Genomic DNA, 12,918 nt, shown 5'->3' on the forward strand with positions numbered 1-12,918 from the left:
TTGTTGTTGTTTTTTAGTTTATTTTTGTTTATTTTTTGAGAGAGAGAGAGAGAGAGAGAGAGACAGAGAGAGAGCAAACAGGGTCAGAGAGAGAGGGAGAAAGAGAATCCCAAGCAGGCTTTGCACTGCAGTGATGCAGGACTTCAACCCACAAACCATGAGATCATGACCTAGCCGAGATCAAGAGTTGGACGCTCAACCAACTGAGCCACCCAAGTGTCCCCAAAAGGTGTTTTTGTTTGTTTGTTTGTTTTTTTAGCACGGGGACAGGACCTGTGGGAGATAGAACTGCACTGGGGTTGTGATGGGTGACTGATTATATATCTTCAGGTTAGGAGGGGGTCAGGGATAGTGTAAGTCCAAGGTATCTGGGAAACATGGTTTCCAGGACCTTGAAGGGCTAGCTGCTGTTAGGAAAAGGTCACTTATTACTGTTTAGTAAAAACTCACTCGTGAGACCCTTCAGATGTGTATCAGGGGACCATAAGCTTGGAGTATGATTGCCAACCTATATCTTGGTGGGGTAGAGATAAAAGAAGTTTCTAAAGAAATTTTTGTACGTTAAAGTAGGCTTACAGGATCCCCGAGGTTGGGAGAAAGTTAAGCTAAGATTGCATTTTGCCCTGAGCAAAGTGTCATAGAGGCGGCTGTCTTTCCAGAGGAAGGTCACTCTGCCTATCTCAAGGACTTGTCATTGGGCTATAAGTTGTAAGGAAATTTAATTTTTTTCTTCTGCCTTTGTTTCCCACATGTTTCCTGGGTCCGCTACATGAGGAAGGCAGTCTCCTGGCTGTAAAATTTCTCCCTGTTTGTAACATGCAACCTGAGTTTTATGCCATCTTGAATTGGCCTTGCAGTTTGTTGTTTGTGCTTCCTGGGTATCTCAGTGGCATGGGGATACATCAATGAACAAAATAGAAACAAGTCAATGACTTCAGGAAAGTTTCAGTTTGGTGTTTGGGGGTTTATATATTGATTACATTCTGAATATTAATTAGCAAGCTGTCAATATAAGAACCTACTTAGGGTAATATTGGAAATAACCAGACTATTCAACAATAACTAGATTATATTATAACTAAAAATGATGTTTACATTGTTTATATTAATAAATAATAACATGATATTAGCATTACTATAAATAAGTTAGTACAGTCAGCAAGGGAAAAAAGTTCAAATTCCCAAACTGTGCTAGATTAAAAGAGAGGAATGAAGTATAACCCAATGTTAAGTAATGATTTTGTTTCCTTCTGCTCTTCTGTATATTCATATTTGTACTGGCAGCTAAATTCCTTCTTCTTTTTTTTTTAACTTTGGCCGGAGGGATATTTCTTGCTCTCTTTATCTTTTAATTGTGTGTTGGCCAGTTTTCTTCAACTTGATACTCTTGATCTGTAAAAAGGAGTTAATATCTTACTTAGGGTAAGGATGTTTTCCTGAAAAAGTTATCAGAAAAGGAGTGGCCTTATATTCAAGTTGTTACTGTTTCTGTATTAGAGATGTTTTGATTACTTTCAGTAACAAAGAACTTTTGGAGAAAACACATAGCTTGAAACCACTAGAGATAATGCTAGTTGGGATGCTTCAGAGATTACTAAAACAGGTTTAAAAAAAGGAGGAGAAAATATATTTAATTACACAGGTAGTAATTATTCCTGAGGAAATGATCCTAGAATTGGAAATGTCAAAGGTCATTGTAATGTAGCTTTTTAAAGATGATTTCCAAAGGACATACAGTAAGTGGTTACATTGTGGGGATCACCTAAAGTGAATGGATACTGTAGATTAGGATAGAATTTCCAATTGTAGCATCACACAGATTTAAATATTGCTGTATCTTAAGACAGAACTAAAGATATAATACAACTCAAAGTTAAGACTCTAGTGGTGGCAAAGACCCTAATGACAAATTGCATGTGAAAAGCTTTAATAAAATAATTGTCTAAAATGTAAGTTAATAAAAGCTATTTTTTAAATTGTTTTATGTGAAATGTTGTTAAATATATGTACAAAATTAACATAAAAATAAACTGTATAAAATTAGCCTAAATTATAGGCAAATTTGTGCAAATATGTACAAATTAACGTTAAAAGTGTTAAAAGATAAACTGAGGTCTATTAAAAATTTTAAGAGTTTATTTGAGCTCAAGTTGATTTGGATCAGTATCCAATATAGGAGATAGGAAGGAGCTCCAACTTGCCGTGCAAAGAGGCATAAGGGAATAGGAACAAAAAAAGATATAGTAGGCAACAAAATGGGGTGGTTCTTGCAAAGTTACTTTCCTTTAGGTGTTAGCAGGGGTCTGTCAGGCATATTACCTAACTAGTACTGATCAGGTGATTCATTCCTGATTGACTGGTTTAAGATTACATTTCTGGAAGAGCCAGAACTGTAATTAAGTTATGTCTCAGTTTGGTCATGTGGAGTTAGCAATAAGTGACTCCATTTGGTGCCAGTTGTCTCATTTTTTATTTCTATTTTTTATTATTGTGTGTTGTTTTTAACATAGGTTACCTTTTACCTTAGAGTGGTCTTTTTTGCTTTTAACAGTATTTCATAGTATAAGGCTCTGGCATTATACCAATCTTGGTATTGCTCACTCCTCTTTTCTGCTCACTTGGATTTATTTCATGTTGTATCTTCCAAGATTCTATTTATCTCTTTACATGAAGCTTAGACTGTACTTTATAATAGAGACAATAGACTAATATATAAAAACTAAATTTTTGTAATCCTGAAATTGGCATCGAGTTTTGTTGTTATTGTTTTTGTTTTTTTGTGTGTGTGTTTTTGTTTATTTTAAGATCTAAGAACCAGACTTAAAAAATAAAGTGGAAACTGGCTCCTCATTTATTGGAATTAGCTCAATGTAAGAAAGTTATTTCAAATAAGGAATTATTGTTACCAGTTCTTCTGATAATCTTGTCTTCCACATGGATTTAGGAGTGAATCAAAGCAAACAATAAAATAATAGGGGATATGGTGATAAAAATTGGCATCATGTAATCAGTCTTGATTTGTAAGAAGGTTTTAATTCTAAAATCTCATATTAAATTGGATAACAGTTTGCTTGCCTGTCTGTATTACTTTGTTTTAAATTTTTGAGAAATAACACAGAGCCCTAGAAATAGTAGACATAGTAGGTCTGCAGGGCCACAACGGGGAAGGAGGCAGAGAGGACTGGGGAGAATACAACCCAGTCTTTAATACGGTTTTTGCAGAAAGGAATGGATAAGGCAGGGTAGGTCCTTGAGTACATTTAGGATTGGTAGTTCCTAGGTGTCCTCCATTCCCCTGGAGGGAATAGGATAGGAGGAATATTGGTTTAAGAGTGTGAGAGATTGATTTAGGAAATGGGGTCTGACAGTGGATTGGTTGGTTTGTATATCAAAAGTGCACTCCCAGGGGAGTCCATTGCTATCTCTAGGAAATAGCTAATGGGATTGGGGAGGGGTGCTTTGCCTCTTCAAGATCAAGATACTCCAAATGCCAGAGCACCAATACAGGAAATAAGAAGATATAGTCAATACCAACTTTATGTAAATGTTCAAAATATTTTATAATTTAAATTTCGTATGTTTATCAAAAACGTAAAATATTCCTTTAAATTTTAATGAAAAGGTACATTTGATAAATCTGGCTCTTTTTGATTTGTTCACTCTGATAGTTCTGGAAAAAACTGTTTTACAGAAGAGGTACAAACAGAAGATTGGTTTGAAATTTTTAATGGTTCTCTCCTTTGAATATTTTGATATTATATATCCTTTAAGAATAATGGCAGTGTTATTAGATTACATTTCAGAAAAAATATAATTGAGGACTTCAAGATGGCACTACTGTCAGTCTAAATAAAGAGGTAAACTGAGGCAAGCTTGAATCACCAGAAATTGAGTTAGTTTGGGAATGGCAGAGCAATTGCAATTTGGGAAATGCTTGCTGTAGCAAGCTACAAGTGAGTCCATCAAGGGTTTGGGTCAGGCTGTATTTCTGGCCAAGGACTGCAGAGGAGAGGGCCAGCCAGAGTTCAAGCAGGTAAGTTCATTGGCTTGAGGACGGGGAGAGAGTTGTGGCAGATGTTCATTGGTCAGGAGATAAGTCTTGGTCTTCTGTAATTCAGGCATTTATAGGAATCAGTCTCTTAGTTACTAAGTTCTGTTTTTCTGAGGGTGCATGTGTGAGATTCTCCATTTCATATCCCCTGGTTCCATTTTAGATTGAAAGAATTTTCACTTCACCTAGTTATGGACTCAAGTGCTGTTTTTTATACATACATTATTTAGAGATGGTGGCCATGAGAGACTAGAGAATATGTAACAAATTTACTTTTGAGTTTTACTTTTTGAAATAGGGAGTTTTACGTGTCAGTCTAAGATAGTGTTAGTTAAAGCCTAATGTGAAATGCTAGACATTTGGAATTGAGACATTTGTGAGGTGGAGACATAGTTCTTCACGGTCACTTGTAGTTGCAGTTATGTAGCCTTTATAATAGCAGTAACTTTGTCAATCATCCTCATTCTTGTATTTTAGGCTTTTTGTTTGTTTTTCTCCTTCAGCATTAGCTTAGTAGCATATACCCATTTAGAGACTGAAGGAAATTAAGATGAAGGAGGAGCTTTACACATGCTGTTGCTTCAGCCATTCAACCCTTTGTTGTTTTGTTTGTGATAAGACAACACAGCTACTAAGTATTGGGAAGCAGTACGTTTTACTTTTTCTTTCCCCCAGGGTCATCCATTGACTTTTACTTGACATTGGGGAGGATGCAGGCTCAGAGGATGTTAACAGAAGAGTGATGAGAAGTACCCCAACCCTCTAGTTAGCTGTTGAAACCATAGGGAAATTGTGACCTTAAGTTGTGTTTCATAGGATCTGGAGAGTTGCATTTAGCAGAAAACTTGAATTAAATACTTGAACTAAAGGTTTATTTCTCTCCAACATAAGAGAAGATGGGAATGGGAGATCTATGGTGGGTTTGGGGACTCTCTTTTCGTTTGACCTCCCTAACAGGATGCCTACAGTTACGGATTGCTGCTTTAGGTCTAGCCTCCTTCCATATTCCCAGCAGAAGAAGTTGGGGAGGGCAAAAAGATAAATGCTTCTGTTTCTTCCCCATGTAGAGCTTTTTTGAAAGGCATGCCTGATAACTTCATCTGATATCTCATCTGATTCATTGATTGGTTAATGTGTATATGAAGCCAGCAAAGGTTGTCCTTTGTTTTTCTAACCAACTCTAGAAAAATAGCAGCTTTTCTTGGAGAGGTTTTCAAAAAGGGAGAGGCTTTTGAAATATTGGCAGTTTTAGTAAAAAAATGTGATATTGATACTAAAAGTAATGATGATTATGGAAACAATACTCATAAACCTTAAGCTCTTATTATATACTGGTTGCTACTTTGAGTGCTTTATTTATTTATAGGCATAGTTCATTAATTCTCAGAATAACCCCATTGTTTTCCTTATTTTTTTTTTTTTTTTGGATGAAAAAATTGAGCCCTTTAGAGGTTAAATAATTTGCTTAAGTTGACATAATTGAAAAAGGTGGAGCCCAGATTACAAGCCTGGATCCTGTGCTTTAACTATATTTTAATACTGCTTTATAATTTAAAAATCTGCATGGGCTCCTGGGTGGCTCAGTTGATTAAGCATCTGCCTTCAGCTCAGGTCATGATCTTGCAGTTTGTGAGTTTGAGCCCCGCATTGGGCTGTGTGCTGACAGCTCAGAGCCTGGAGCCTGCTTTGGATTCTGTGTCTCCCCCTCTCTCTGCCCCTCCCATGCTCTTGCTCTGTCTCTATCTCTCAATAATAAGTAAACATTAAAAAAAAAATCTGCAGGGGCACCTGAGTGGCTCAGTTGGTTCGGCTCAGGTCACGATCTCACCATTCGTGAGTTTGAGCCCCATGTCCGTCTCTGGGCTGACAGCTCAGAGCCTGGAGCCCGCTTCAGATTGTGTGTCTCCTTCTGTCTGCCCCTCCGCTGCTTGCACTCTGTCTCTCCAATTGTCTCAAAAATAAATAAACATTAAAAAAATTTTTTTTAAAAATCTGCAGTTTAGGAGCACCTGGGTGCCTCAGTTGGTTAAGCCAAACTTCGTCTCAGGTCATGATCTGAACCCATGGTCCATGGGTTCAAGCCCTGCATCGGGCTCTGTGGTGACAGCTCAGAGCCTGGAGCCTGCTTCAGATTCAGGGGAGCCTCCTTCTCTCTCTGCCCCTCCCCCCCCATCAAAAATAAATAAACATTAAAACAATTTTTTTTTTAATTTTTAAAAAACCTGCAGCTCAGAAATAAGGAAACTAAAGATGAAAGATTTTAAGCCATTGTCTTAAGGTCACTTGAGTAGTCAGCAGTAAACTACTCCTGGGCATTATTTCCAGTTTCGGTATGCTTTCTCTAGGTGCACTTTCTACTTTTATCCTCTTATATATAGGCCAGTCTACTTGAGGGGTAGCTATATTTGGCTTGATGTGGTTCTAAATCTTGGAAATTGTATTCCTCCTTTAGAATTCTTTTGATAAGGAAGCCCTCATGATGCAATTTAGCTTAGTGTTTGTGAGGGTGGACTTTGCAGCCATTGTGCCCATGTTTGAATCCTGCCCGTGCCAGTTTTAGCCACGTGATCTCGGACAAGTTACATAGCTGTTGTGTTTTCAGTAGTCTTATCTGTAAAATGGGTTCATATACTAGCTATCCCAAGGGCTGCTAGCAGGAATAGATGAATTAATACAGTAAACCTGCTTAGGATAGTGCCTGGCACATAGTAAGCATTAAATAAATATTTTCTATTCTGATTTTATTATTTAGCAGAAATTTACTTTCTGTGTTGAAAGGTATTGCATATGTCCAGGGTACTATTAGTGATGTAAAAGTTTATGCCATCATATTTAAAACTAGATGTTAATGTCTTTGAATTTTTCATGTCACATTTTCCAAGTAATATCAATTACCCATTAAATATTAATTTAATCACAGGAATGATAATGTAATCATCAGTAAAATGACTTCAGATGGCAGCATCATTTAGCAGTGAAATAAGGACTGGCAAAGCAGGATTTAGGTCTTCCTACAGCAGCTTTCAACGTTGTATTTGCTCTTTCCTTTTCTGTTTAAACAACACAAGAATTAAACCCTTTTAAAGGGAACCTATCCATTTCTTTTCACAAATGTCATTCTCTCATCAGAGAAAATGCTGCATAATACTGAGATGACAGCCCCACCTCTGATGTCACAGAGGATGGTACAATCCTCCCGGAGCCTTTGCTGGGGTTTCTGCTGCCGCACTGGGGAAATGGTTACATTAAAGCTAACTCCCATCATCTCAATTATCTCCTTGGAAGTAGTTTTCACAAATATAGAAAAGCCCTACGGTGGTTGTTTTCGGTAAGCTACCAAGGTAGAGAGAGACAGGCAGAAAGAGGGCGAGCAAACGAGAGAACAGGCTGCTTAGCCTTTGTGAGAGAGGGACTGAGGCGGCAGCTCCTCTCAGCTAGGGTTTCTAGTGCTCAAAGTGCTTCCATCACCGCGTGCAGTGCAGGGCAAAAGGGGCTGCCAGGAAATTTGAAACTAATTTGCTTCCAGTTGACTAGAACAGCAGATTTTGAATTAGCTGGCTTCTTTTCTAGCTAACTTTTCTCAAGCATTAAGCTGATGAACTGGGCATTTTCTATGATCAATGGGTAACTGCTGGAGCTACAGTAATCTCTGTGAGTAACCTCTATTTGTAGGTCTATGCAGGAAAATATATTTTTATATATCTATCTCTTGTAAAATGCTGCTGTGAAATGATCCATCTGTATTATTGACTGCTTTTGCTTACTAGTCTTGTCTTTTGACTGTCCCAGTAGGAGACTCCTGGGGCTAGACCAGGTTGTGCTGAATCCTGACATAGGGAAGAGCATACTGCATTATTTAGGGATGCCCACGCCAATATTTAACTCCCCAGTCACCAGAAAGATGCCACTTGCCCTCTGAATGCTTTTGCCCAGTACCTTACCTGGCTTTAACCTGGAATGTTTATTTTAGCATCTGACATTGGATTTTCCAAAATTTTTATTTTTAAATAGAAAGCAATATTCTTACCTGTGATTTTATTTCCTTTCATTGTTTTTGTTGTTGTTGTTGTCCAATCGGCTTTCCTAAGAATACAGTTCTCAAAACCTATTTCTCTACTCTCTGTTTGTGATGCATTATATAGAAAGGAGGTGGAAAACGGGCTACCCCTGTAGTTTTAGAAATACATAATATTGTGGTGCTGGATGGGAATATGGGAGGAGTTTCTCTTAAAGAGCTCAAACTCCTTTCCATCTGCATGTCTAAAGTATGGCTATGTCTGAATACCCTAGAAAAGAACCAGGATTAGCCACACAGTAGCAACAGAAATGTTCTGTGAACACTGTAGTTAAGGCTGAGGTAGTATCTACTGGAGATTTAGAATAGGTATTTTAACTCCTTAGTTTATACACGAGGGTTTGGTTTCTGTCGAAAGTGTCACTTTTAGAGTAATACAACATTTATTTTTCTCTCACGAGGGAATTTGACTTTAAACTTAATGTAAAATTTGCATTTCAGATATAGTTGGAATTATTGCACATGTTATTTTGCAGCTGAATCCTTAGCAAAACTGTGGGTCTCTTATTGAGCATGAAAATTACTGAATGCAAATATGAATCAGCTGAGGCTTATTACAGATTGGAGGCTGAGCGAGGTTGTTTACCATTGCATCTGACACCTGTCTTGATACACAGCAGTGCAGAGAAGTCCACAGCTGTAGTTTATCATCTCTACTAGAACTCCAGCTGCTTGGCATTAATGGTTGTTGGTTTTTGTTTTTTTAAGGACTTGTATTTTGAAACATCGATTTCAATTTCTTAAATATTAATGTATTTTATTAAATATTTTATGTAAGAATTTGTATTAATACGACCACATTCATATTAACTTTAGTAGGAGAATGCCTATGTAAATATAATTGTGAAATTATTTAAACGTTTAAACTTTTTTTGTTTTTCAAAATAAAAATTTAAAAAGTCAGTGAAGATCAGAGAAATGTTAAAATTGGGTTTTTCAGAGAATAGAATGGTGGTTATAAGAGGCTGGGAGTGGTGGTGGAGGAAATAGGGAGATGTTGATCAAAGCGTACAAACTTCCAGTTATAAGATGAGTAAGTTCTGGGGATCTAATGTACAGCATAGTTATTATACTTAATAATATTGTATTATATATTTTGAAGCCACTAGCAGAGTAGATCTTAAATGTTATCACCACAAGAAAATGGTTATGTGACATGATGGAGATGTTAGCTTAAACTATGGTGGTAAACATTTTGCAATCTAGAAGTATCAAAGTAACACGTACACCTTAAACTTACACAATGGTGTAGGTCAATTATGTCCCAATAAAGCTGGAAAAAAATAAAAATAAAATAGGGTTTTTAAAAGTGTGAATTCCTAAACAGGAAGAAGTAGTAGAAAATAGATAGAATGGATGAAATCAGAGGAACAGCTCTAATCAGAAGTGATATGGCTGAAAGGAGAAGCACAACATATGGACATAAAAAGAAACAAAAATTATGTGAAGGGGTTGACAGTGGAGAAACATTGTTTGAAAAAAGGAAACCAACTTTAAAAAAAACATGATTTTAAATTCAGCTTAATTTCAGCTTAAGCCGAATTCAGCTCAAATTCGGCTTAAATTCAGCTCTTACCGCTCAGTATTTCCTCTCCATGACAAGAACAACGTTCTGCACATTGCAGAGACTTTGGTTTAAAATCAATGGGCTGAAAGCATAAGAGACTCTTAAAAACTGAGAACAAACTGAGGGTTGATGGGGGTGGGAGGGAGGGGAGGGTGGGTGATGGGTATTGAGGAGGGCACCTTTTTGTATGGAAACCAATTTGACAATAAAATTCATATATTGAAAAAAAAAATCAATGGGTTGTTCCTTATATCACTCATTTTACCTTCTGTATGGTGTATAAGGTGCCACTCCTTAGCTTACAGAGCTTACTCTGAAATTGACTAGGATGGTAAGCCAGTGTCATTTCCCCAGGGATTAGAAGTGAATGGGAAAAAAAATGGGTTCTGAATCACTAGTATGTGAAATTTTGCTTGAAGTAAGTACAGCTGTAACTATTAATTACTCAGGAAAGAGAACGTTCAATTAATACAGTAGTCTTCTATTTGTGTGCACATGCTAATAGCTTGTGTAGTGTCTGGCAGGCCTTTTCCTAGATTCACAGCATGCAAGTACCTGAAATATCTGTGTTTTTGGAGACTTATTAATGACTAGGCAATAGCCAGCATTCTCAGTGACTTATATTAGGGTGAAGAGTGTGTATCAAAATATAATTGTACTTAGATTACTCATTTAGTAAAATCTCATCACTCATACTCATTTTCTGTTATTTTTATCATACTAAGCATATTTTCTTTAGTAAAAATGGATTAGGTTAGTTTTTTTAAAGGCAACTTTTTCTATTGCATTGCAAATCTGAACAACCCATGTATGTGTCACTGTTTGTGGAGAGGCTTATTGATTATTAGACTTAAAAACATTGATCATTATTATTCACAGTTAAGAATTATAGTTACTTGTAGGAGAAGTATATTTGAGAGTTTTCAGCTCTGCAAGGCTTTTTATATTTGCTTTATAAATTGGACCTTTGTCTTCCATTTTTTTTTTATCGATTTATGAAATTTTGGACTAAAGGGGAAAAGTAGTCACCCCTCTGTATATGGGACTGAATTCCTGTTTGACAAGTCAGGGAGATTTTAAACTTGTTTCTATAAAACTTCCAGTGTTAAAATAATTTAAGAATTTATAGTTCTTTTATAACACTAACTCATGATACAAGTCTTAAGGTGTTTGCTGATATTCATTAGGGAACGAAGAGCCCCGTGGACATTATTGAATTTAGAAACAAGGTACATGGAAAGGAGAGAAAATAGATTTTTAGTGTCTAGGTTAGCTATGATTTGTAAAGAATTGAAAATCTTTGATTTGTACTCATAAAAAACAGATTACAAACCCTTAGTGCACTCTCAGAAGTACCTCATTAGAGTGAATTTGCCCATGCATTTTTATTTTACGAGTAATATATCCAATGACATGTACATTAAAAGTCTGAGATGAAACCCTGTTTTAAAAATTGAAAAGCTTACCTCTCCCTCACCCCTTTTCCTTTAGGTTCTCATGTTAACTTCATTAATGCTATGTACAGATGTTAACATATAGGTGTTTACAATGCTCAAGTTTGTATTTGTATTATTTTAGGATTTTATGGTCTTTTTGCATGAGTAGAGTTGAGTCATTGACCATTAATTGTGCAACAAATTTACTATGAGTTGTAAAATAAAAAAGAGATTATATCACAGTAGAGGTGATTATCTTTCTCTCTTGAGGATTCCAGCATAATTGGAGGGCAAACCCAGACCACAGTGAGCAAGCCTTTCTCTTGGTATGAATGAGAGACTGTATGCTTTCTTTAGTTGTCTATTTCAACAGTTGGACTTTTTAGTTAGGAGGTAGGAATTCTTGGGGTTATCTTTTAGAATAAAAAATGTAGCTTTTTAAATGTAGTCAGAACAACTTCTAGATATTGTCGTAGTACTATGGAGAAGTGCTTCTCATACTTGAATGTGTGTACACATTACCTGAGGTTCTTTTTAGAAATATAGATTCTGGGGGCGCCTGGGTGGCTCAGTCGGTTAAGCGTCCGACTTCAGCTCAGGTCATGATCTCGCGGTCTGTGAGTTCGAGCCCCGCGTCGGGCTCTGGGCTGATGGCTCAGAGCCTGGAGCCTGCTTCCGATTCTGTGTCTCCTTCTCTCTCTGCCCCTCCCCCGTTCATGCTCTCTCTCTGTCTCAAAAATAAATAAACATTAAAAAAAAAAAAAAAAAAAAAAAAGAAATATAGATTCTGATAGGAAGGTTTAGGGTGGTACCCGAGTCTGCATTTTTAACAAACTGCTGGGTGGTATCTGTGCTGCTGTCCCAAGGCTACACTCTGAGTGGGAAGATTCTAGGACAGTGCTTTCAAATAGAATTTTCTGTGATCACATAAAAATGTTCTATATCTGTGTGGTGCAATATGGTAGCCACTAACTACATATGGTATTGAACACTGGATTTTCAATTTTATTTAATTTTAATTAATTTAAATTTAAATAGCCATATGTGGCTGTGGGTAACATATGGGACAACATGGCATTTAGAGTAAGATAATCAATTGAGAAATTTATTCTTAATGGTAATAGCCCCTGTAGGATCATGTGGAAATCTGGAACTATGGACAATATTGTCTCCCCTTAATGTTACCACTGCCTGAACTTTATCTGCAATGGACAAGTGTATACAGATGGAGTTGCTGGATTGTAAGCTCCCTGATAGCAAAAGCCCTGTTGGCCTTGTTCGTTGCTCTGTTTTCCAGTGCTCACCACATACTTGGTGCACAGTAAATGTTGGCTGAGCAAATGGAAGAATTAGCTAGCTGTAATGTTAGGACGGATCCCCATGTTTCCAGCGTTCTGTTTAAGCCTGTACTTGGGAGTAGGGGACAGAAGGTGGATGGCACTGACATGTGTTATTTTGCTTGTGTTTTGGAGGGTTTCTTTTTGTTTCTGCTGTGAGGTTCTGTTAAATGGTATTCTGTTGGGTATAGGACATTCTTAATTTATCTATTGTTCCAACAAATACATCCATTTTGCTACGTACTAATGTTCTAGGCTCTGGGGATATAATGGTAAAGAAAGCAAAGTTTGAACCTTTTGTAGTTTATATTCCTGTGGTAACAAAACAAAAACAGGACAAAACAAAACCAAAGAATCCCTTTTTAAAAATGAGTGGGTCCAATTTCTATGGAATGTGTATGTATAGAATTCATAATTATGGTTCTTCTGGGGCTTTAGGCATAGACATGATA

The 12,918-nt window shown here is 36.8% G+C and overlaps 1 protein-coding gene across 18 annotated transcripts in view; it reads left to right on the forward strand.

Moving 5' to 3' along the window:
• The window catches only part of PSD3 (pleckstrin and Sec7 domain containing 3), an 812,606-nt gene that overhangs the window by 324,427 nt on the left and 475,261 nt on the right, over nt 1-12,918 (forward strand). Inside the window, exon 1 of one of the 18 annotated variants that reach the window (XM_078445475.2) lies at nt 7,253-7,379. The exons of 16 other annotated variants lie outside the window; for them this stretch is intronic. Coding sequence is in view for 1 of the 2 variants with exons in the window: in XM_078445473.2 (XP_078301599.2) it covers nt 7,672-7,702 (31 nt within the window). In the remaining variant the exon portion in view is untranslated. Of the gene's footprint in view, nt 1-7,252; nt 7,380-7,407; nt 7,703-12,918 lie in introns of those variants that run through there. One more of the 18 variants, XM_078445473.2, reaches the window with a different exon arrangement.

The sequence above is a fragment of the Panthera onca genome, chromosome B1 (assembly GCF_046562875.1).
Source record: "Panthera onca isolate mPanOnc1 chromosome B1, mPanOnc1 haplotype 2, whole genome shotgun sequence".
NCBI lineage: Eukaryota > Metazoa > Chordata > Mammalia > Carnivora > Felidae > Panthera > Panthera onca.